Below are 24524 nucleotides of genomic sequence, written 5' to 3'. Positions count from 1 at the left end.
GCTTAAAAAACATTTTTTTCTTATACTTTTTAGGACTCCTAATATTGACCGCCTCTGCAAAGAAGGTGTAAAACTCACTCAGCATATTTCTGCAGAGGCGATGTGTAGCCCCAGCAGATCAGCCTTTCTCACAGGCAGATACCCAGTCCGCACAGGTTTGGAAATCTGTAAAATCTTTTGCCATGAATTGCTTACAGAATTTTGCTCCATTAATATCAGGGGAAAAAACATATTATAATGTAATGGTGTGAAACTCACAGAGAAATGGGGGCTGATAACCTACCTAAGGATTCCTTTAGGTCACATATTGACTTAGTTTGGAAATGAGATGTTTATATTTTGTTTATTTTTAAGTCATTTTGTTCACTATTTATCATTTAAGTTTTTTTCCCTTCTGATTTGGACCTCAATGAGAAGTATTATCAGTCATTGGCTCATCCACCAGGCTTTGGATTCCCCTGAAGTAGTGGAAAGAGCTTTAACGTCAGAAGACCTCAGTTCAAATCCTGCTTTTGACACTTGAAGTCAATTAATTTCTCTGAATCTGTTTTTTTCAATCTGTAAAATAAATAAAATAAAATAGATCACTTCAAATGTACCTTGTAGTGAGGAATATCCAAGTATTATAATGAATAGAGCATTAATCTTGGAATAGAGATAACCTGAGTTCAAATCCAGACTCATACTTACTAGCTATATAATGTTGGGTAAGTCACTTATCCTCTTTTCCCCTCAGTTTCCTCATCTATAAAATGGAGATGATCATAATCTCTACCTCTCAGGGTTCTTTTTAGGATCAAATGATGTAATAATTATAAAATTATTGGCACATAGTAACCTCTATAAATGTTAGCTTTTATTATTAACTTCTGTGCTCACCATCAAGAACTGATAGAAACAAATATGCTTGCTCTATTAATCTTATAGTTTATGTATCTGCCACTGCTGCCAAATTTGTCATAGTTGGGCCATAGGATTGCAGATGTAATAGTGGAAGGAATCTGAGAGATCATCTAGACCAATATGAACGAAGATACTGAAGTAAAAAATTGTTAAGTAATTTTTCCCCAAGCTCATACAGGTATGAAGTGACAGAAATTCAAACCTAGTTCACATTAGTTTAAATTCACTCTTTCATTTGGGTGATTAAAATTTTGTTTTCTGAATTTTATTGATATTTTATTTTTATGTTGCAAATGTTGCAGATTATTCTTTGTTATTGAGAAATCTCATATAACAAATTAAAACATTTAAATAAAACTTATAATGCTAGGACATCATCTGAAAGCACATTAAATTTTTTCCACATCTTTAGTACAACCACAGCTGTTTTTTTTCTTTTCAAACCTTCATTTATGTCTTAGAATTGATACTAACTATCATTTGTAAGTCGGAATGGCAATTGGGTTTAAGTGAGTTGTCCAGGGTCACAAAACTGCAAGTATCTCAGCCCAGACTTAAACTGAGGTCCTCCCAAATGTAGGAGTGGCTCTCTATTTACTAAACCATCTAAATGCCCCTCATTATTATTATCATTTGTAAAAAGCTTATATTTTATTTTTTAATTATTTTAAATTATTACAAATTTATTTTTCCAGATTACAAGTTAATAAAATCTCTTAATATTCATTTTCTCACATTTTGCAATCCGAGTTATATCTCTCCGTCTCACTCATCCAACTTCCTCAAGAAAGCTTGTAATCTGATATAGATTGTATATATATTATCTTATAATGCATATTATCATATCTATCATTTTAAAGAAGTCACATTTTGATTTCACTAGATAAAAATTCATGGAGAAAATAGAGTAACAAATGATAGGTTTCAATTTGCATTCAAACTCCATCTGTTCTTTCTATGGTGGTTGGTATGTTGGTTTTTTTTTGGCATGAGGCTCTTGGATTTGTCCTGGATTCTTGCCTTGTTGATGATAGTTAAGACCTTCATACTTGGTCATTATACATTACATGTTATTGTGTACAATGTTTTTTGGCTTCTGCTCACATCACTTTGCATCACTTCATATAACTCTTTCCAGTATATTTTGTGATCATCTTGTCATTTTTTATTGTACAATACTATTCCATTATATATATGACATATATTATATATAATTATTTTTTATTCTTAGAATTTATATTTCTACATATTTGAGAAATGAAGTCTTTATCAGACTTGCTATAAAGAATTTTCCCCAATTTCTTGTTTGCCTTTTAATTTGGTTGCACTGATTTTTTTGTGCAGAAATTTTTTTAATTGAACATATTCATTTATTTATTTTATATCTCATAATGCTCTCAATGTCTTGTTTTGACCTAAATTCTTTCCTTATCCATAGATCTGACAAGTAATCTATTTTTGTGCTCCCTAATTTGTTTATGGTATCACCTTTTATTTCTAAATCATGCATCAATTTTGACTTTGCCTTGGCATATGGGATGAGGTATTGGCCTATGCCTAATTTATGCCATACCGTTTCCAGTTTTCCCAGTAGTTTTTGTCAGATAGTGAGATCTTCTTCCAGAAGCATGGATCTTTGGGTTTGTCAAACACCAGGTAACTATGGTCATTTATTATTGTGTGTTGAGTGCTAAGACTATTGTATTGGTCCTCCACTCTACTAGCCAGTGTCAGATTGTTTTGGTGGTTGCCACTTTATAATATAGTTTAAGATCTGGCAAAGATAAGCCACTTTCATTATTTTTTTCCATTTATTCACTTGATATCATAGGTATTTTGTTCTTCTACCCTTTATTATTTTTTAATTACAAAAATTTGTACTCTCTCTTTCCCTCACCCCAAACTGTTTTTAAAAAAAAGAAAGAAAGAAAAAAACAAATTTATTCTAACAAATGTGTACAGTCAAGGAAAACATAGATCTTCAGTTGCCATATGCAAAAGTATATAGAAATCTTATTCTATATCCCACATATATCATGTTTCTAAACAATTCTCATTATTGATGCTCTTGAATAAAGTATGATAAATGAATAGATCATAGTTTTGGATATTCAAAGTTGTTTGTTTTTATTTTATTGTATAAATCATTCTGTTTCTGTTAATTTCATTCTTTAGTAGTCTCTAAAGATTCTCAGAACTTTGTTTAATAATACTGTTGTTATAATATAAATGAATCTTCTGAATATACCCATTTCATTCTGTACCATTTCATGTAAGTCTTTATATGAAAGCATCTATTTCCTCATTTCTTATACCACAATAGGACTCTGTCATGTTCATGTTCCACAACTTAATCATTCCTTAATTGTTGGACTTTCTCTTAATTTCCAATTTTTTTGTCACCACAAAATGAACTACTATAAATATTCTTGTAAATAAAAGGCTTTTTCTTCTTTCTTTGATTTTTATATTCCTAGATATGGTTGGGTTAAAGACTATTCCCTGTTTTGAAAAATTTTTTGGTGTAATTCCAAATTATTTTTCCAGAATGGTTATATTCATTCACAGACTCACCAGTAGTGCAACAATATGCTTTGTTTTCTCTCAACCCTTCAAAATTTATATTTTTAAAAAACTTTTGTCATCTTTGTCTCTTTGATGTGTGTGAGGTAGAATCTCAAAATTCTTTTAATGTTCATCCTCTAATTAGTAATGATTTAGAGCATTTTAAAATATGAGTACAGATATTTAGATTTATTTTTATTATATACATGAACATTTATATATATATACATAAAGGCAGTATATATCATATATATGTATATGATATATACCTACATGCCTAGACCATTTTTCAATAGGGCAATATGCCTTTTAAAATACATTTGAATCAGTTCCTTATATAGTTTGAAAATGAGACCTTTATCAGGGAAATTTGCTGCAAAGACTTTCCCCTATTTTTTGCCTTCTAATTATACTTTATAAGATGTTTTTTGTTCAAAAACATTTAAATTTTATACTATATATTAAATATATTATATTTTTCTGTCTCATCATGAACTTTAATTCACATATCTGATAGGAATATTTTCATTTTTCTATAATTCGTTTATGATATAATCATTTGAAGCATATATTTATGTAAGGTTAATAATTGGTCGAGGGTCCAGTGATGAATAAAGCAAGGGCTTCAGCCATGAAGCCTCTACCAAGAGGGGAGGTCTTTCCTGAGGCCAGTCCCTTCAGAAAATCCAGTAAAGGAATTAGTCTTTTTCATTCACCCACATGATAGTTCAAAAAGAAAGCAGTCCAAAGTAATCAGCTGGAGCTCCTCCAGGGCCCAGTTCAAGGTGAAAGACCTCTAGCTCCAGCTCAGAACACTTCTGGTGATTAAATCTAAAAATGGGCAAGGGGAGAGGTAATCCCATCTTTACAACATATATCATTATTCAAAACCTATTTCCATCTTATTCATAATCTTTTAACATTAAAACCCTATAGAACTATATGACCAAACATATATTTTTCTTCTGCGTTTCTGTTCCCACAGTTCTTTCTCTGGATATGGGTAGTGTTCTTTCTCATAAGTTCCTCTTGATTGTCCTGGGTCATTGGATTGCTGCTAGTAGAAAAGTTTATTACATTTAATTGTCCCATAATGTATCAATCAGTCTGTGTACAATGCTCTTCTGGTTGTGCTCTCTTCCCTCTGCATCAATTCCAGGAGGTCTTCCAATTCACATGGCATTCCTCCAGTTCATTATTGTTTTCAGCACAATAATATTCCATCACCATCAGATACCACAATTTATTCAGCCATTCCCCAATTATAGACACCCCTCATTTTCCAACTTTTTTACACCACAAAGAGTATAGCTATAAATATTTTTGTATAAGTCTTTTCCTTTATTATCTCTTTGTGGTACAAACCCAGCAGTGGTATGGCTGGATCAAAGGGTAGGTAGTCTTTTAATGTCCTTTGCGCATAGTTCCAAATTGCCTTCCAGAATGTTTGGACCAATTCACAACTCTACCAGTAGTGTATTAGTGTACAAATTTTGCCACATCCCCTCCAACATTTATCACTTTCCTTTGCTGCCATATTGACCAGTCTGCAAGGTGTGAGGTGGTACCTCAGAGTTGTTTTAATTTGCATTTCTGTAATCAGGAGGGATTTAGAATACTTCTTCATGTGATTATTGATAATTTTGATTTCATCATGTCAAAACGGCCTATTTATGTCCCTTGACCATTTGTTGACTGGGAAATGGCTTGATTTTTTGCAAATTTGAATGAGGCCCTTATATATTTGGGAAATTAAACCTTTGTCAGAGAGTTTTGTTATAAAAATATTCTCCCAGTTTGTTGCTTTCCTTCTAATTTTGGTTGTATTGGTTTTGTTTGAACAAAACCTTTTTTTAATTTGATATAATCAGTTATTCATTTTACATTTTGCAATGTTCTCTATCTCTTTCTTGGTTTTAAATTCCTTTCCCACAGATCTGACAGGTATACTATTATTCTATGTTCACATTATTTATGATTTCACTCTTTATATTTAAATCATTTAAACATTTTGAATTTAGCTTGCTATAGGTTGTAAAATGTTGATCTAAACCTAATTTTTCCCATACTATTTTATAATTTTTGCAGCAGTTTGTTAAATAGTGAGTTACTTGTCCCCAAAGCTGGGATCTTTGGGTTTATTCAACAATAGCTTACTGAGGTCATTTATCTCTAGTCTATTCCATTGATCCACCCTTCTTTCTCTTGGCCAGTACCATATTGTTTTGATGACCACTACTTTATAGTACAGTTTAAGATCTGGTACTACTAGACCCTGATCCTTCACATTTTTTTCCATTATTTCCCTTGATATTCTTGATCTCTTGTTCTTCCAGATGAACTTTGTTTTATTTTTTACTAATTCTATTTAAAAAAATTTTTTTGGTAGTTTGATATGTATGACACTGAATAAGTAGATTAATTTGGGTAGGATTGTCATTTTTATTATGTTAGCTCATCCAACTGTTGAGCAATTAATGTTTTTCTAGTTATTCAGAGCTAGTTTTAATTGTGCAAAAAGCGTTTGGTAGTTTTGTTCTTGTGTTTGTCTTGGTAGATAATTCCTAAATATTTTATATTGTCTAGAGTAATTTTAAATGGACTTTTTCTTTCTAACTCGTGCTGTTGAATTTTCTTAGGGATATATAGAAATGCTGATGATTTATGTTGGTTTATCTTGTACCCTTCAACTTTCCTAAAGTTGCTAATTATTTCAATTACCTTTTAGTTGATTCTCTATGATTCTTTTATTTAGAATTTTTCCATCTATGTTCATTAGGGAGATTGGTCTGTAGTTTTCTTTCTATGTTTTTGGTCTGGTTGGCTTTGGAATTGATACTATATTTGTGTCATAAAATAAATTTGGTAACACTCCTTCTTTGCTTATTTGGTCAAATAGTTTGTATAGTATTGGGATTATTTGTTCTTCAAACGTTTCATAGAACTCACTTGTGAATCCATCTGGCCCTGGGGATTTTTTCTTAGGAAGTTCTTTGATAGCTCGTTCAATTTCTTTTTCTGAGACGGGATTACTCAAGTATTCTATTTCCTCTTTTGTTCAACTAAGTAACTTATATTTTTGTGAATATTCACCCATTTGACCTAGATTGCCATATTTATTGCCATATAATTGGGCAAAATGGTCCTTAATAATTAATTTGATTTCCTCTACATTAGAGGTGAAATCACCCTTTTCATCTTTCATACTGCTTATTTGATTCTCTTCTTTCTTTTTGTTAAATTAACCAGTACTTTAACTATTTTATTTGCTTTTTCAAAGTACCAACTCCTATTCTTATTTATTAGTTCAATAGTTCTTTTAATTTTATTAATGTCTCCTTTAATTTTTAGGATTTCCATTTGAGTTTTCATCTGGAGATTTTAAATTAAATTTCTTCTTTTTTCTAATTTTTTTAAGTTGCAAGCTGAATTCTTTGATTTCCTCCCTCTTGATTTTGTTGCTATAGGCACTCAGATATAAATTTTCCCTTGAGTTCTGCTTTGGCTGTATCCCATATGTTTTGATTTATATTGTCTCCTCATTGTCATTCTCTTTAATGAAGTCTGTAATTGTTTCTATGATTTCTTTTTTGACCTAGCAGTTTTGAAGAATTAGATTATTTAGTTTCCAATGAATTTTAAATTTGCCTTTCCATGGACCCTTGTTAAGTATAATTTTTATCACATTATGATCTGAAAAAATTGCATTTATTATTTTTGTTTTTCTGCATTTTTTGGCATTATTTCTATGCCATAATACAGGGTAGATGTTTGTGTATGTACCATGTACTGCTGAGAAGAAGGAATATTCCTTTTTATTCCTATTATTTTTTCTCCAGATATCTATTACCTCTAATTTTTCTAGCATTTCATTTACTTCCCTTATTTCTTATTTATTTTTTGGTTTGATTTATCTAGTTCTGAAAGGGGAAGGCTGAGGTCCCCCACTAATATGATCTTACTATCTATTTCCTTCTTGAGTTCTTTAAATTTTTCCTTTAGAAATTTATATGCAATGCTATTTGGTGCATAAATGTTTAGTAATGATATTATTTCATTGTTTATAACAGAATGTAATTTCCTTCCTTATCATTTTAAATCAGACCAATTTCTCTTTTAGCTTTGTCTGATATCCTGATTGCTGATCCTGCTTTTTTTTTTTACTTTAGATGGTTCATAATAAATTCTGCTCCAGCATTTTACCTTGAATCTGTGTGTGTCAACCTGCCTCAAATGAGTTTCTTGTAAACAACATATAGTAGCATTATGGTATTTAATAAACTCTGCTACCTACTTCCATTTAATGGGTGAGTTCATCCCACCCATATTCAGCATTATGATAACTAACTATGTATTGACCTCCATCATATTATCCCCTTTAAATCCTACTCTGATCCCTTCCTCTCTGTTCTTCCTCATAAATATTTTACTTTTTTATCACCCCCTGCCCCACTTTCCCCTCCTTCTAATTACCTTCCTGTTCCCTCCTCTTTTTCCCTTTCTCCTTCTCTGTGGGGTAAATTAGAATTCTACCACACTGAGTAGGATAAGATAGAATTCTATGCTCCACTGATTATACTTGTTTTACCCTCTCTGAGCCCTTCAAGATGAGAGTAAATTTTAAGCATTTGTCTGTCACCACCCTTATCCTCTCCTTTCTATAATGATTTTTCATGTCTCTGTTATATAATTTACCCCATTCTATCAATTTAACTCTCTCTTTCAGCCCTTGATTGATGTTTTTACATATCATTCATACACATACACGTTACATCATTTATACATATCATTCCACAATCATCATATTTATATCTATATATCATAATCAGCTTACTTCTTCACTCTCTTTCTGAATTAATTCTATCTTCTCTATTACTAAAGGTAATTTTTGAGAGTTACAGAAATCCTTTTTCCATGTAGACATAAACATTTTGACTTTAATGAGTCTCTGAATTTTCTCTTTCTTATGTACCTTTTTGGGATTCTCTTGTGTCTCATATTTGGACTTCAAATTTTTTGTTTAGATCTTGCTTATTCCACAGGAATGCCTTGAAATCTTCTATCTTATTGAATGTCCATTTCCCCCCCTGAATGAATATACTCAGTATTGCTGGATAGGTGACCCTGGGTTATAAAGCCAGATCTTTTGCTTTTCTGAATATCATATGCTATGCCATCTAAGCCTTTAATATAGAAGCTGCTGTGTCCTGTGTGATCCCAATTGTAGCTCCATGGTATTTGAATGATTTCTTTCTGGTTGCTTGAAGTATTTTCTCCTCGACTTAGTGGCTCTTGAATTTAGCTATTTATTCCTGGAAGTTGTCATTTGAGGATTTTTTTCTGGAGGTGATCTGTGAATTCTTTCAATTTTCATTTTATTTTCTTGTTCAAGGATCTCTGGGCAGTTATCTTTGATAATTTATTATAATATGATATCCAAGGTTTTTTTTTATCATGGCTTCCACATAGTCCAATAATTCTCAAATTGTCTCACCTAGATTGATTTTCTAGGTCAGTTGTTTTTTCAATAAGACATTTCATATTTTCCTCTATTTATTCATTCCTTTGATTCTGTTTTATTGTTCCTTGATTTCTCATGAAATCATTATTTTCTAGATGGATAATTCTGATTTTTAAGGCCTGATTTCCCTTAATACATAAAGATATATGTATTAATGTTTCTACCTTTTTCGTAAAATATAGTAAAAAAAGGTGTAAATTAGAAACATTGAACTTTGAAATTATGAAACTATTTATTGAACTCAGAATAGAATATAATACAAAAAAAGTTAAAACATTCAAAATCCCAAATGCATCTGTGGCCATCACCTCCTCCCTGGATTGCTGAAGCACCCATGGGGTGGGGTGGCACCCACTTTGGGAATCACTGGTGTAAACTTTTGATCTCACTCTGATCTTGATCAAGTCAGGGGCTGGTCAAATTCTAGCCTCAGACTTAGTCTCAAATTTTTGGTTTCATTTTATACCTGATCCAATCAGACACACACTTGATTGTCCTGTCATGGAGCTCTGCCCTAAGCTTTAGGCAAAAAGATCAGTACTTAGTATTTAGTACTATCACCCACCCCAAAGTGTGAATAAAGTCTTTGTCCTAGTCCCAGACTAGAATTCCTTGGGCTCCAGACTAATACACAGGTTTGAAATTTCAATGGTTATGGATTGGCTTTTACCTTTATTTGCTCAGGCAGTGTCTCAGGATTTGGATGTTGGCTTGAGCATAGATTCTTGAACTCAGACAGCATATGTGAGGTGGGGGCGGGGTGGTGTGTGGCTCACTCGTGGCCTGCTCTTCCCTCCTTGCTAGAGTTTCTTCCTGAGTCTGCTTTCCTGTCATCCCAGTGACCCAGATGTTCATTGCCTACCTATTGGGTTTTTCTTTTCTTGAAAGTTGTTTTATTCTTTCTCCTTCTTGGTTCTTTCATTCTTGTATTCATTTTGTGGAGATATTTTCATCTTTGTTGGAGAGGATTCTCATGGTGATATAGAGCTGTGGCTCTAGTTAATGTGCCATCTTGGCTCCACCTTAGGTGCTCTGTTCTTTTTATCGGATTAACTACATTTTCAATTTTAATAGGTTTTTCAAAGAATTACATTACTGTTTTCCTTATTTCTATTTTTTTTGTTTTAAATTTATCTATTTTCACTCATTTGGATATCTCCTTTTTGGTGCTTATTTTGCACTTGTTGGCTTCCTAATTTTTTAAACTGTACATTCAGTTTATTAATCCTCTTTTTTCTCCTATTTTGTTTAGTGTATATTTTTAGAATATGCTTTTTTCTCTTGAGGACTGATTTAGCTGTATCCCAGATATTTTAGTATGTTCTTTCTTCATAATTTGTTCTGTACATAGTTATTATTTAGCATTTTAATGTTGTCTCTATTTGATTTTCTTTTGCTTGTGGTCCCCAAATGAATTTAAATTTCTTTTGTTCAAAAATCTATAAAGGATTTTTATCATTTGTTTCATTTATATTATCTTTGTACCTTGATACAAGGTCAATTGTCTTAAAAGTTCTATTTCATACTGAGAAATATTCCTGTTCTTTTGCCATTCCATTTAGATGTTATGAATCCCTTAATTCTAGTTTATCTAGGAATGTATTTTGTTCTGTATTTTCCTTTTTGTTTTTCTGCTAGACTTATCCAAAACTGAAAGAATATCAAAATCTCAACTATGGATCTAAAGTCTCTATTTTCTTGTAACTAAGATAAATGCTTCCTTTATGGATTCAGATGCCAAGATAATGGAGTGCATGAATTTATAACTGATACTGGATATTTCCTGGTTTATCTTTTATTTTATCTCATTGTTTTTAGTTTTTCTTTTGTGTGATAGCTTAATTATACTCTATTTTTTAGAATTCATTCAATGTGTAATAAATTTCTTTCTATCTTCTAGATTTTATTTTGAGTATGTTTTTGTTTTTTAGATGTATTTCTTTTAAGCAATAGATTGTATGGGTTTCTATAGTTGTCTGAATGTGGGATTTATCTCCACTTTGAGCTAGTTCTGATGAGAGTAAGATTCAAGCACAGTGACACCCATCCCATCTTTTCTTCCACTCTTTGTTTAATATGCTCTTATGCTTTTTCTTAATTAAATGTAATTTATTCCCTTCTATCTCTCCATTTCTCTTTTCCCCATGTGTTTCTCTTTCCCATTTCTTTTTTTAGGGGGAGGTGGAGGGATAGCAGCCCATCTTATTTAGCTTGCTTCCTTCTTTCTACATGTATTCCTGCTCTGATAATAGTTCCTAAATATCTTAGGTTTAGGTATCTCTCATGGTTTAAATATTTTGCTTCTTTCAAGGTTCATAGATATCTAGTTATACCAATCATTACCTTCCCAGATATGAATTACACAATTCAATTTTATCAAACTATTTTAGATTTCATTTTGCCTTTTTATGCTTCTCTCCAGTTTGCTCATCAAATTTTCTATTCCATTTTGGTATTTTGACCAGGAAAGTTTGAGTTTCCTCTATTTCATTGAATATATCCTTCCCTTAGCCCCAGAAGCTTATGTTCAGTTTGGCTAGGTATTGTTATAAAGGTCCTGATGATATGAGGGTCTGAAATTGAGAATAGTGCTGATGCCAAAGTGAAACACTTAAGCTGTATAGTGAAACACGAAGGACCCCACAGCAATAGTTGTTGGTAAGATAGAATGAATCTACTGAACCCAACTTCAGGTATAACAGTGTCTCAAAATAGCCAGCCAAATAAGAGTCTGTGATAAGAATTAACAGCTACTTCTTCAACTGACTTTCTGGCCTAGTATGGTTCACATTGAATTGACTGTGAATTAAACATTCTATAATTGAAACAAGTCTCTTCTTCCCTCAAATTCTCAAATATATAATCAGTAAGCCCTAAGATAAAGATCACATCAACTCTAGGTAAGTTTGAAGATTTAATATTAACAGGCTTACAGAGGGAAAGCAGGGCAATGACTGGCAAGAAGGGAAGTAGGAAGTTCTTAAGTCACTAAAACTAACGAAGTTATGATGGTATAAGATGGTCAGGGTTGCCAAATGCCAGTCTGGTTAAGCCAGACAGGTTTCAAACTAAATCAGGTTGCTGTGCTGTTAGATGTTGTTGTTTCTTTTTAAATCAGGATCAGGATATTTGATATAAGGATAACACAGGATCATAGATGATGAATTGGTTGGTGCATGTTGCTGGTAAATTGAGTTGAGCTATGCCCTACCCTTACCAAACCAAACCTCCTACTCCAAACCCAATCACAAGACTGAGAATCTTTCTCAGTTCAAATCCTTCCTTATATACCTGAGTATCAACTGATTTGGCACATTCCACCTCCTGCCAGCCTCAGTTCATTCTATGTTCTTATCAGATAACTGGCCATCATCTGGATTTCCATAATGTTTTGTAATTTATTATTATAGAATGTAATTCTAAGTGGTAGTCCTAGGTTCTTTGACTTTTGGAATATTATATTCCATGCCTTTCAGTCCTTTAATGTAAAAGCTGCAAGGTCCTGTGTAATCTTGACAGTGCCTCCGTAATATTTGAATTGTTTCCTTCTGGATGTTTATATTGTTTTTTCTTGACTTGGTAATTCTGGGATTTAGCCATAATAATCGTGAGATATTTTGTTTTGGATCTCCTTGATTGAGGATATCAGGTCAGTTTTCCTTAATAATTTCTTGAAATGTGGTGTCCAGGCTCCTATTATGATTGTGACTTTCAGATTTTTTCATAATTCTTGGATTATCTCTCCTGGATCTATTTTCCAAGTTGGTAATTTTCCCAGAGTTATTTTAGATTTTCCAATATTTTTTTCTTTAAAAAAATTTTTTTCTTATTGTTTCTTAATATCTTTTACTTTCATTAGCTTCTATTTGTCTATTTCTAATTTTGAGGGAGTTATTTTCTTCCATGAGATTTTGTATTTCCTTTTTCCATTTAGTTATTATACTCTTTAAAGAGTTATCTTCATTGTGTGTGTGTGTTTCACCTCCATGTCCATTTGGTCCATTCTATCCTCAGGGAGCTGATTTCCTTATGTTTCTTTATGGTATTTCGTGCCTCACTTTCCTTTTGACCTATTTTAGTTTTTACAGAGTTGGTTTCTTCACTGATTTTTTCCCAGCTATTGAGTTTTTCTGTCAATTCTCTTATTTTTAAAAAAATTCTTTTCTAGTTCTTCCAGGGTTCTTTTGGGGCCTGACATCCTTTCAGATTTTCCTTTGAGACATCACGTGTTTCTGTTTTGGTTTTGTCCTCTTCTGGGTTCATATTTTGTTCTTCTCTGTTACTACAGTAGCTTTCTAAATTCAAGACTTTCTTCTTGTCATTTGCTCATTTTTCTAATTGTTTTTCTCCCTTTTACCTTTGTAATGCAAAGTGGCTAACAGAAACTTTTTGCTTTTGTAATTTCTAATGGTCACAAAAAATTCAGTTAGAAGTCTTAGAATCTTTAGAAAGTCAGTTAGAAATTAAAGCTATAAATAGAGGGGAAGTTCCAACTTTTTTTTTTGCCTTTTGCCTTTTGCCTTCTGGCTTTCACTGTGGCTGGGGGCTTTGCTTTGGCTTAGCCTGTTAGCTGTGGGCTTTTGGCTTGGCTTTGGCCTTGGCCTGTGCTTATTTGTCTTGGGGAAATTTAAACCTATCTCACTTCTCTGGACCTCTCCCTGATCTCTCCATCTACATTCCCTTCCCTTCCCCTGAATTTCCTTTGGGCCCTAGGTGGAAGGGAGGGCTTGGTGATTGAACATTGTGGGTTTTAGTTTCTATAGACAAGTAGAGTATCCTCAAATAAGTTATCCCTAGTTTTAGTGATTTAAAAAGGACTTTAATTAAAAGGCAGTCAAATCTCCAAAGTGGGAGAGCAAGCTCTCTCAGTCTAAACCTCTCCGCAACCCATCCCCCACCATCACTCCTCTACCTAGCAGCAGTTAGAAAATCCTGAACCTCTTTCCCTCTGAATAACCTGAGATTAATAAATCCCCTTGTTACCTACTCAAAGCCTCTGGTGAATCATTGTATCAAAAATTGAAACAAGGGCTAAAGAGGGAAGGAATCATTTTCTTTTTATTTCTTGAGAGATCTGGGGGCATCCATCATGGCAGGAAGTACCTACCTGAGACTTTCTCCAGCCACCAGTTTGAATGGCAGAGAGGGGCCCTCTCGACTTCTCCCTCAAGAGACTTTAGAAACTAACAAGAGAAACCCTCCAGCCAAAACTTAAACATTTCTTACTGGCCCTAGTTTCCTCCCTGGATCCTCTGTCTCAAGGCTCTGGGAATAAACCTGTTTGAACTGCTCTCTCCTACATACCCCATTTCCTTTATCTCCTATACACCCTTACCTTCATTCCTCCTCCAATCACCTTATAAACACCTAATATCCCCTTTATCCTTCCTCTCACCTAAATTGTCTCATTGACCCACTCAGATTACTTACTTTTTATAACACCTTATATGTCTGTTGAGTTTGTTTTTTGTTCCTGAAGTAGAGGGTTCAGTGGTCCAAGCTTGAAGAGTATTCTTCTCTGGTAATTGGAGTAAGCTCAGCTTTCCTTATTGCTCATCATGTGTCTTTGTCAAGGAGATGGCCCTTCTTGCTTGCTCAGGGGAGGTTTGATATTCAGTATTGTTATGAATAATATTGATATAGATGGATATTAAAAGTATTAATAGTTTATTTAAGGGCATATTGGTAATTAAGAAGGCCATGCACGTGCTATGATCTAATTCAAACTGCCTGCCATTACCTTCTGCCTACCTGGCTGCTTCAAACAAAAGAGAGTGTCTCCCAATCACATCAGGAGTCTTATACCTTTGTCTATGTAATTATACTTCCTGCATAAGAGGAATCATGGGAAATGTAGTTTCCAAGTCCCCTAAATGTCCACAGAAAGTTTATATTATATATCTAAATTTCAAAGCTCAATGAACCCCAAATCTACACTAACACAGCATCTTGTGTTACCAATTCCCTTGTTTCATGAGCTATTGTGGTCCCCATTTTGCTGCTTTCCTGCCCTGCTAAGTGGTCTCAGCTGAACAGGTCCCCTGCTCTGAGGTCTCCAATCTCAGACACTCTGCTGCCACATAGGAGTAAGTATTTTCCTGTAGTCCCCCCTGCTGCCCAGGGTTCTGCTGCCATGTGAGAGTTTATAAATTTCCTGCTTTTTCTGCCCTCTAAATCTAGGTAGACTTATTTAGACCAGATTCAATTATAGTCTGAAGCTTTGTTAACTCTGGTGGAGTCTCAGCATATTGGACTGCTTCAAGTTTTGCCAGTACTTGAAGATGCTGTGCTGCCTGGGCCAACTCTTTCCTCTTACCCCATTGTGATATGTTTCTCCAACTTTCCTTTGTTTTGAGGAAATTTGTTTTCTCTTTCTGTACAGATGGAGGGACCAGGGGACCAGAGTGTCCTTTACTCTGCCATCTTAGTAAGCAACTCCTCAATCTGAATCTTAGAGAGAATTCTCTGCTCATAGGAAATCTGGACCAGGAAAAGACAAAAACAAAACAAAAACATCCGTAGGCTGAGAAGGAATGACATTTTCCCCAGGAACTGTGATTGAAGGAAAAGTTCCTGGGCTCATCCAAATGAATCATGAAATATTGATTCTCTCAGTGACACTGTGAATCAAGAAAACATGGTTAGATAAAATGCATTCCAAATATGATGATGATCTATCAGTGAAGAAAATAAAACAAAGAAAAAACTGTGCTTATATGGCTCATGACTGGTAACTATGATTTTTTTTCTCTCTAATTTCAGGGATGGTGTCTAGAGATGTCTCCCGTAAACGTTATGTCTTCTCCTCACTTGGGGTCAAAGGAGGGCTTCCTCTGAATGAAACTACATTTGCAGCTACCCTAAAAAGGCAAGGTTATAGCACAGCACTAATAGGTATGTGAAAAATCATTTAATTGCTTTTCATTCCTATTCATTCTTTATCCTCTTGCCAAAAATGTTATGAGAGATATGAGTCTTCATTATTGGCAGTCTCTGCTTTTCAGAGAAGACCTTTTGTTTTAAAGGGTTGACTGATATTAATGAATTAGGAGACTGAAACTAGACATTCAACTTAGTAGTTGGGAAATGTATAATCTTGGCATATAATTAAAAGATTCCTTGAATTCTTTTGGTATTATTGGAAATAATGCTGAATATTAGAAAAGCAGAAAGTACTCACATAGAACTGAGATCTCATCTTTGTGAGTATTCTGAGTATTCTTTCCACTTATGCAAGTCTCAAGCCATCCATGTCTTCTCACTTTGGGGAACTAACATTACTTTTGCTACAAATCCAGGCAGCCAACTGCATTTGCTGATCATCTACATTATGCTTCATTGTGCTAACGACTGTGGAAACAAAGGCAAAAACATTTTATTTTTCCTAAAGGAGTTCACATCCCATCTTTACTTTCTATTATCCATTTCTTTGAGAATTTATTTTATTGTCATTCTCCTTTGTAAGTCCTAGCTATAACCTACTCATAACCTTCCTTTTGCTTTCCTATTCATCTCACTGATGGCTTGAATTAAAGTAATTCCACTTTTTGAGACTCTTTGCTCCAGATACTGTGCTTACTTCTTCTTAAAATGTCTTCCCCTCTGTCACTCTGAATCTATCACCCACCCTCATGACAGAATGAAAAGTCCATAGCTATAAAAAGTCTTACATTCCATCAGCTTTACCTAATTGATCACTCCTTTCCTCTGCACCTACAATATCCATATGTAGACTGTTGCTGGTGTGTTATTCATCTTGGTACAATCTCCAAAAGTCAGTGCTAGAAACCTGATGAATGATTATATTTCAAACTGCTGATTATGAGAACCAGAAATTGGAACAAGGCCATTCCCCCCCCTCTCTCTCTCTCTCTCTCTCTCTCTCTCTCTCTCTCTCTCTCTCTGACACACACACACACTCGCTCACATACACATACATTTATTTACATACATAACTTATTACAAACATGAGTATTTAAGGTATTCACTCTCAACATTACCCTAGCTTTTCCATTTGTCCTTTTCTATACTGTCATAGGAGAAAATATTTTTAATATACAATGAGATTTTACCTTTATGAAAATAATAAAGGCTTAAAGAATTGGAATTGTGAGGGATTCCAGATATCAGTTATCCCAATGCCTTCATTTTATGGGTAAAAAAATTGAGGCTCCAAGTAGCTAAATGATTTTCCCAAGTTATCCAGGAAAAAAAGCCATTCCAGCTATAATGTAAAAAATTATAATTTGTTTCCTCTCCTACTCATTCTCTACCTCATCTTTTACAGCATATAATTATATTTCTTGCACATCATCTAGCTAATATCTTTCTGCATGTGAATAAATATAGATAAAGTGCACACAAGTATATACCCACTACTTGCATTCCAACACTGTAATTAACCCTGTAATATCACTTATTCTTATTTAGTCTTTGGAGGGGGGAAGACCTAGGTGAAAGTCCAAAGCTGTGTGAATTTGGGCAAAAGACTTTAAATTCTCTGGGCTCAAGGTTTTTCATTTGTGAAATTAAATAGATAAGCAACATGGTCTCTGCATTCTCTTTCTAGCCAATGAATATATGATTCTGTAATAAAGTTGTCCAATCATACCGTAAGTTACAGAGGTAGAACTTGAATAGAATTCTTCTCTTCTGATTATCATCAAAAGTTCTGCTCTCATGTTTTGTGTAATTTTGGAAAATTCCCTTAAGTTCTCTGTTCCTTACTTTGCTTATTTTTTGTAATTCCCTTCTACCATGAGAAACATTGGAACAGTCATGGTGAACCTATGGCACAGGTGTCAAAGATGGCACACAGAGTGCCCTCTGTGGGCACATGGCCACTACCCCTCTCCCCCCACATACTCCAGAGGTCATTACTATAAAGTCAGAGGGACTCGTGTGAAGCTGCTCACCTCCCCATCTCCACCATGGTTGATGACATTTTTTCACATCCCCCACCCTTCTGCCCAGAAGTCCAATGGGAGCACACATGGGATAAGGTGAAGGGGAGCAGGGTGCTTGGGCCACTCCCCTTCTTCTCTCTACTCACTGAGGACATTCCTCACTTCACCTGCCTCTTCACTCAGCAGCCCAATGGGAGTGCTTCCTTGCTTCTCTGTGTGGGGTATGTGGGGCAGGGTTCACCCAGCATTCAGTGGGGGAAAGGGGAATGGGACTTAATCTGCAGGGTGGGGTGGATCCCAGTACTCCATCTCTAAAAGGTTTGCCATCACTGCTATAGAATAATTACCCCAAGGTCAAGTTATGTGGCCCACTGAAAATTCAATGAAAATAATTGCACACGAATTCCTATTGATATACATATTTTTTCTCTAGTCAGTTACATGACATAATTATTTACTACTCTCTAATGAAATGTGACATATTACTCTCCTGGTCCTAACTGGTCTTATAATAACTGCTAGCAAATAACTTTCCTCTCCACATAAGAAATTCCCCAAGGTCCTCTCTGGTTTAGCATGCTAATTAATATGACTCCAAATTTTAAAAATCCCCAACAACTTTGAAATGTTCTGTACTCCATCATTCTTGCCTTCATCATGCATGATTGTGAGTGACAAAATCCTTGTTGCTTTGATGAATAATTTGGGCAAGCCAGGTATAACTATCATTATATACTAACATTTGAAATAGGAATAGTAAAATGGTGCTAGTCACAAAGATTTATGGGGCTGGTTATATTAGAATTGCTTTGTAAGGAATAAATCATGACTAAAAGGTCCTATGAATTTTCTACTATGAAAACTATCATATTTAGTAAATAAAAGTCAGATTGAGTACTCCCAGGATAAGATTAAATATTTTCTTTTGAATTCTGACCTGAGTAAACAACTATACCTTTATGAGACACCCTCAAGATCCTCTCTGCTTTTCATGCAAATAAACTTGAGTAAGAAGAAATGGTAAGCACAAGAGATGTTCTCATGTGCAGAAGACATTCCACTGATTGAATCAAGCCTCTGACTAGTGTAGAGTAGAGGCTCCAGGAAGAGATCTATGATCACTCAAATGAGTTTTACTTCTCCCTCAACTTAGAAAAAAAAAAAGACCAAGTGCATGAAGAATTCCTGTTGTATAGATAGCAAACATTTGAATCAACCCTGTAGAAGCCATCTAAACATGGGTATATAAGGGACAAACAATAGTCAATGAGCTGGCCGTGGTGCTGAAAAATGTAGGAAAGGAGGCTAACTTGCTTTCATAAAGTTGTAAAGCTCTTTCACTGACTCCATGCTTCACACAAAAGCAATGTAACATCTTACCAATACTAACATTTTTCAGGTTCTGTTACATGGCATTCAAATGTGGAACATGACTATCCCTAAAGAACTAAAGATAAGAACTAAAAAGGATAATTTGAAGGTGCAATGGAGGGTGTGAGTGGGTTTCAACATGTAACCAACAAGGAACTCCAAAGAGGTATAAAAATAAAGGCCGTCATTAAGAAATGGTATGAAAGGATGAAAAGATGAGCAACCACATAGAGCTAGGAAAGAGTAGAACATTCAAATTGTATTTTCACAGTGTCTAAAAAAAGTAATGAATACGTCCAATATGTTGAGGGGGCTTCCTAGTTTGAACTTTTGGAACATGGACAAGTCATACAAGATGGGCAGGTATGGACAGATTGTAACCTGCATCATGGATGGGCACTCCAAAATGGATGAGTTAACAAATCCATCTGAATATATAAATACCACTTCTTCTTGACAAGGCCATTTCTACTTCCAGTTATGCTTTTCCACAAAGTTAGCTTTTATATTCATTGGAAATATACCTCAATCTACTCATACTAGTCATATATTTGTCTACTTGCATTCAGGATGTATGCTGTTTTGATTCTTATTTAAAATAAAAAATAATGATGACACAAATATAAAAATGAAAATATCCTCTACCTCCACAGAACTCACATTCTACTGATCCTATGTCATTCATTAAGCATTTTCAAAAATTGTTTATAAGTTATAAGTTGCATTTTTTTGGTTTCATAAAATTTGCAAAATACATCCTATTCTATTTCTATTCTCTCTTTCCTCCACTTTACCAAAAATATATGCATTCTGGTACTCAAAGTAAATCACGTCAAACAAAAAAAACAACATAGCAATAAAGGAGTATTTTGAAGAAAAAAACATTGTAGAGAGAAAACTGACTTTGCACACATACAATTTAATAGACATTTTTCAATGTCTATTGCATATCTAAGCATGTGACTTTACATGACTTCTTTTTCTTATTTTGTTTCTAAGGAAGAGTCACTATAAATGTCTGTAATATAGTATAATATTTTCTCTTTTCATTTTCATTTTCAGGTAAATGGCATCAAGGTTTAAACTGTAAATCCCGAAATGACTACTGCCATCATCCTAATCACTATGGGTTTGACTATTACTATGGCATGCCACACACACTCACTAGCTCCTGTTGGCCAGATCCTTCCCGTCCCACTGAATTAGCCATAGAAAGTAAACTTTGGTTCGGCATGGAGCTAATCATCATTGCTGTGCTTACACTGACTGTGGGAAAATTAATTGGGTTGGTCTCCATATCCTGGTGGTTTATTATTGGCATTATCTTATTTGGCTTCTATTTGGCCTTTTCTTGGTTCTCCAGTCTTCAGATACCTATATATTGGAAATGTATTCTCATGAGGCAACAAGAAATTACAGAGCAACCTATGAAGGCAGAAAGAACTGGCTCAATTATGCTGAAGGAGGCAGTTTCTTTTATTGAAAGGTAACAATTATATTTTCTTTAGGAGAATCTTTCCCTGGTCTTATACTTCCTTTTTTAAATTTCAGTTTTAGATGCTTTATTGCAAGGATTTTTTTACTTTGATTTTGATAAATTTTAATATTTGAATTCAGTGCCTCTCTTGACTGTGACAATAGAATGGCTTTGTGGTTCTGGGTATTGCTTTTTCCCTCTTGATGTAAACATTAGTTAAAGTCCAAATTAATCTTTGAGCTTTAACACTATGGTCCGCTAATATCCAACAGACATTTATAATTCTAATGACTGGCATTTAAATGATGGTTTAACATTTGCAGAATTTTATATACCTTTCCACAATGTTATGAGAGAAGAGCTACTGATATACTTATTTGATGGATAAGGAAATTGAGAATCAGAAAGGTTAAATGACTTACTAAGGCCACATAGCTAATAGACATTAGAGACTAGGTTTGAACCTGGGTGTTCTTGATGACCAATCCAGTGTTATTCTCTATGGCATTCTGCCTCTCAACCTATTGAAGAAAAGTTCTGAACAAATACTTTGTGATGAGCTCTACAAGAAATATAAAGTAATGATTCTATATTATTATTCTTGGGGGGTGGGTTCTGTTAGAGAAGACTTCAAGAAAATGGCACCATATGTTCTTGAAGAAGGGCTAAAAATTGGAAGAAGTTTTAGGTGATACCATTCTAGAATGAGTAACCCACAGGATATCAGAAATTATATTGAAAATGCTTAATCTTTCATGTTCTTAATTAGTAGGGACAAAAAAGCAGTAATTTCTTAGGAGTTTTCTGGCAGAATATTATTTTAGTTCTCTGGGAAAAGAGTAAGAACAGATTAATTCCTTCAGATGATTGGGCATTATTTACAATGCAATTTTATATACAAAACAAAACTTTATGACCCAACTCAAATTGAAACAGCTTAAACTTGGGTGCAGAACAGCCCTCTGGAGAAGGAAGAATAGAAAGGAAAATTAAAGAAGTGGGAAAAGTAAAACTGTTGAACAGTTTACTGCTACTGAGAAGTAGAGTAACAAAATTAAAGTCAACTAACTCATGTCCTCCCCCACCACTGAAAAAAAGGTGGAAGGAGCTGTGACTCTTCCATCCCACCCATCTAGGAACATTGTTCTCATATGGGAATTACAAGGAACTAGTCCAACAGGTTCAAGCTGGTAAAAATATTCATGACACCGAGTAAAGAACAACTCAGTTTCTCCTTAATTCAGTTAGGTTTTACTCATCCAGAAATTTCATTTATAGCTGCCATGATTTCAGAAAACTAAACCAAGAAAGCCAACAATCTCATGAAGTCTGACTTTGCATTTGTGCCAGGCTCAGGCATGCAACACAGATAAAGTTGTGTTTAGATAGTTTCCCATTTTACTTTTCCATTTCTCTTTACATCTAACTTCACACATTTCTTTTACTGATTTTGGGCACTGGCTCTTTTTTTAGTATAGGAATATCATTATATTTCTGATATTTATTATTACTGTTTAGTTGTTTACATCTTACCCAGCTCTTTGTGACCCCATTTGAGGTTTTATTGTCAAAGATACTGGAGTGGTTTGACATTTTCTTATTCAGATCATTTTTCAGATGAGGAAACTGAGGCAAAGAAGGTTAAATTATTTGTCCAAAGTCACATACCTATTAAGTATTCAAAGCTGGATTTGAATTTAGGTCTTCCTAAATCCAAGTTTAGCATCTTATCCACTGTGTCCCAGTGGATCTTGTAGGCTTGTGTTACTCAGCTCAAATTTCTCTAAAGTGTACAAAGACTTGATTTAAGGACATTCATGTGAGTCAGTAAACTTGTATTTATTAATTGCCTACTATGTTCCAGGAAGGCAATAGAAAGGCAAAAACAAACAAACAAAAACACATGGGTTTTATTCTCAAGGCACTTCTGATCTCCTGAGTAGTCTATATGTAAAAAAATGTGTAAAGAAAAGATACCCATGTCTACATATAGATACATACACATATAGGTTATATTTATTGCATATTTATATACATACATACATATATTATAAAAAGGAGCTATGACAGAGGGAAAGCCTTCAGATTAAGTTGCTCACTCTTCCTCATATTAGTCCAAATTTTTATTGAAAATTAAAATTTCTGAGAAAATCCTTTGGATCATAGATTAAGAGGCACATAGTATCTGTGGACCTAAATGTCCTCTTTATTTGAGGAAACTGAGGTAGAATTATCCAAAGTCACTATCCTTAGGTGACGGAAGATTTGAGATTTGAGATCATATGCTCAGGGTCTAAATCTCTATCCCAAGTATCAATTTACTTCCACTTTCTCAATTTTATGAGTTATCATTTCTAGGTTTTTCAGTATTTTATGGTTTTATCCTAGTCTTTTATATTTCGATTACTACATTTTTTGGATACACTCTTCCTTTTCTCTCTATAACCTCTCCAACACTTTTGCTTTTCCTTGTACGAGTAGCCATTTTTAGAAATGCACATTTTTTGTATTATTATGTGATAGTCATTGGGTAGTCATTAAACTGAAAACATCTTGTATTGAATAATTAACTGATTTTACTCAAGGAATTTCCAAGCATTTAAGCATAGCTATTAATATTTGTCATACTGATCATGATTCTATTCATCTTCTCAAATCCATTTCATGGGAGAAATAAAAAAAGCCTAGAGCTTTGTAGCTCCTCCATCTCCACTACAGTTTTATCCCAAGCCCCTCTAAAATCCTGAAGGACAGCCATGGCAGAAACTTCATGTAGTTTAATAAATTCTCTGTCAGATTAGTGAATGAATGGAGAATACATTTATGACAATGTCCTCTTCATTTTCAACCAAACCATTTTTTAGCTCTCGGTTGAGTTGCTATTTTAGAAAAGAATTTTGGCATAGTGGGAGAGAGTCTCATATCTGGCGTCAGAAAAAAACTTGAACTAAAAATCTTACCTCAGACACTTTCTAGTTACATCACTAAGGAAAAAGGAACTTAAGACCTCCTCTGTTTCATCATGTAAAATGTGATTGATGATAACTTTAATGCTTACTCTATAGATGTAGACACACCTAGAAGGAAGGGTGTGTCGGGCTAACTTTGGTAAATTGCCATTTCTTCCTTTGAAGGAAGAGGGAAGAATCAGTGGGAATGGTTCCCACACTCAGTCTGTATGGTGACAATAAACTCTTGTAAGTATGTAGGTACTCCAGGGGTGATTGTGAGTCTTAAATAAGGCAATATATTTAAAGCACTTTGCAAAGTTCAAAGTCTATATAAATATCAGTTATGATGATGATAATGATGATTATCAAGCAGTGATGGAAAGAACACTTTGTAAGGAGATCTTTATCAGTGTTTTTCTATGACTAAGATAGAAATTTTCTCAAAAATTTCTAGGTTTCTGTGGAATAAATGTTGATTAGTAGTACTTTCTCTAATTTTTATGTAATACTTTATTGTAACTATATGAGGGATGCCAAGAAAAATCTAATAGAGATGAAGATAAGGGAAAATTTATATTATATTAATTATATCAACAATATTTTCATGTATGTAATATATTATATCATGATATTAATTTATTTATATTAATTTTTAAAAACTCATGCAAAATTCCATTTATTTGTCTTTTTAGAAACAAAGACAGACCTTTCCTCCTATTTTATTCTTTTTTACATGTCCATATACCTCTTCCCACAACAAATGAGTTTTTTGGAAGAAGCAAGCATCGTCTTTATGGAGACAATGTAGAAGAGATGGATTTTTTTGTAGG

The 24524-nt window shown here is 34.0% G+C and overlaps 1 protein-coding gene across 1 annotated transcript in view; it reads left to right on the top strand.

Annotated features, from left to right (window-relative positions):
* The first annotated feature begins 19 nt into the window (after positions 1–19).
* The window catches only part of LOC123241722 (arylsulfatase F-like), a 97566-nt gene continuing 73061 nt past the window's right edge, over positions 20–24524 (top strand). The window contains exons 1-4 of the mRNA XM_044669280.1: positions 20–155; positions 15752–15883; positions 20329–20752; positions 24387–24519. Coding sequence (XP_044525215.1) covers positions 101–155; positions 15752–15883; positions 20329–20752; positions 24387–24519 — 744 coding nt within the window. The 5' untranslated portion in view covers positions 20–100. The remainder of the gene's footprint in view (positions 156–15751; positions 15884–20328; positions 20753–24386; positions 24520–24524) is intronic.

The sequence above is a fragment of the Gracilinanus agilis genome, chromosome 3 (genome assembly GCF_016433145.1).
Source record: "Gracilinanus agilis isolate LMUSP501 chromosome 3, AgileGrace, whole genome shotgun sequence".
Lineage (NCBI taxonomy): Eukaryota > Metazoa > Chordata > Mammalia > Didelphimorphia > Didelphidae > Gracilinanus > Gracilinanus agilis.
This window is presented reverse-complemented; position numbering and strand designations above follow the sequence as displayed.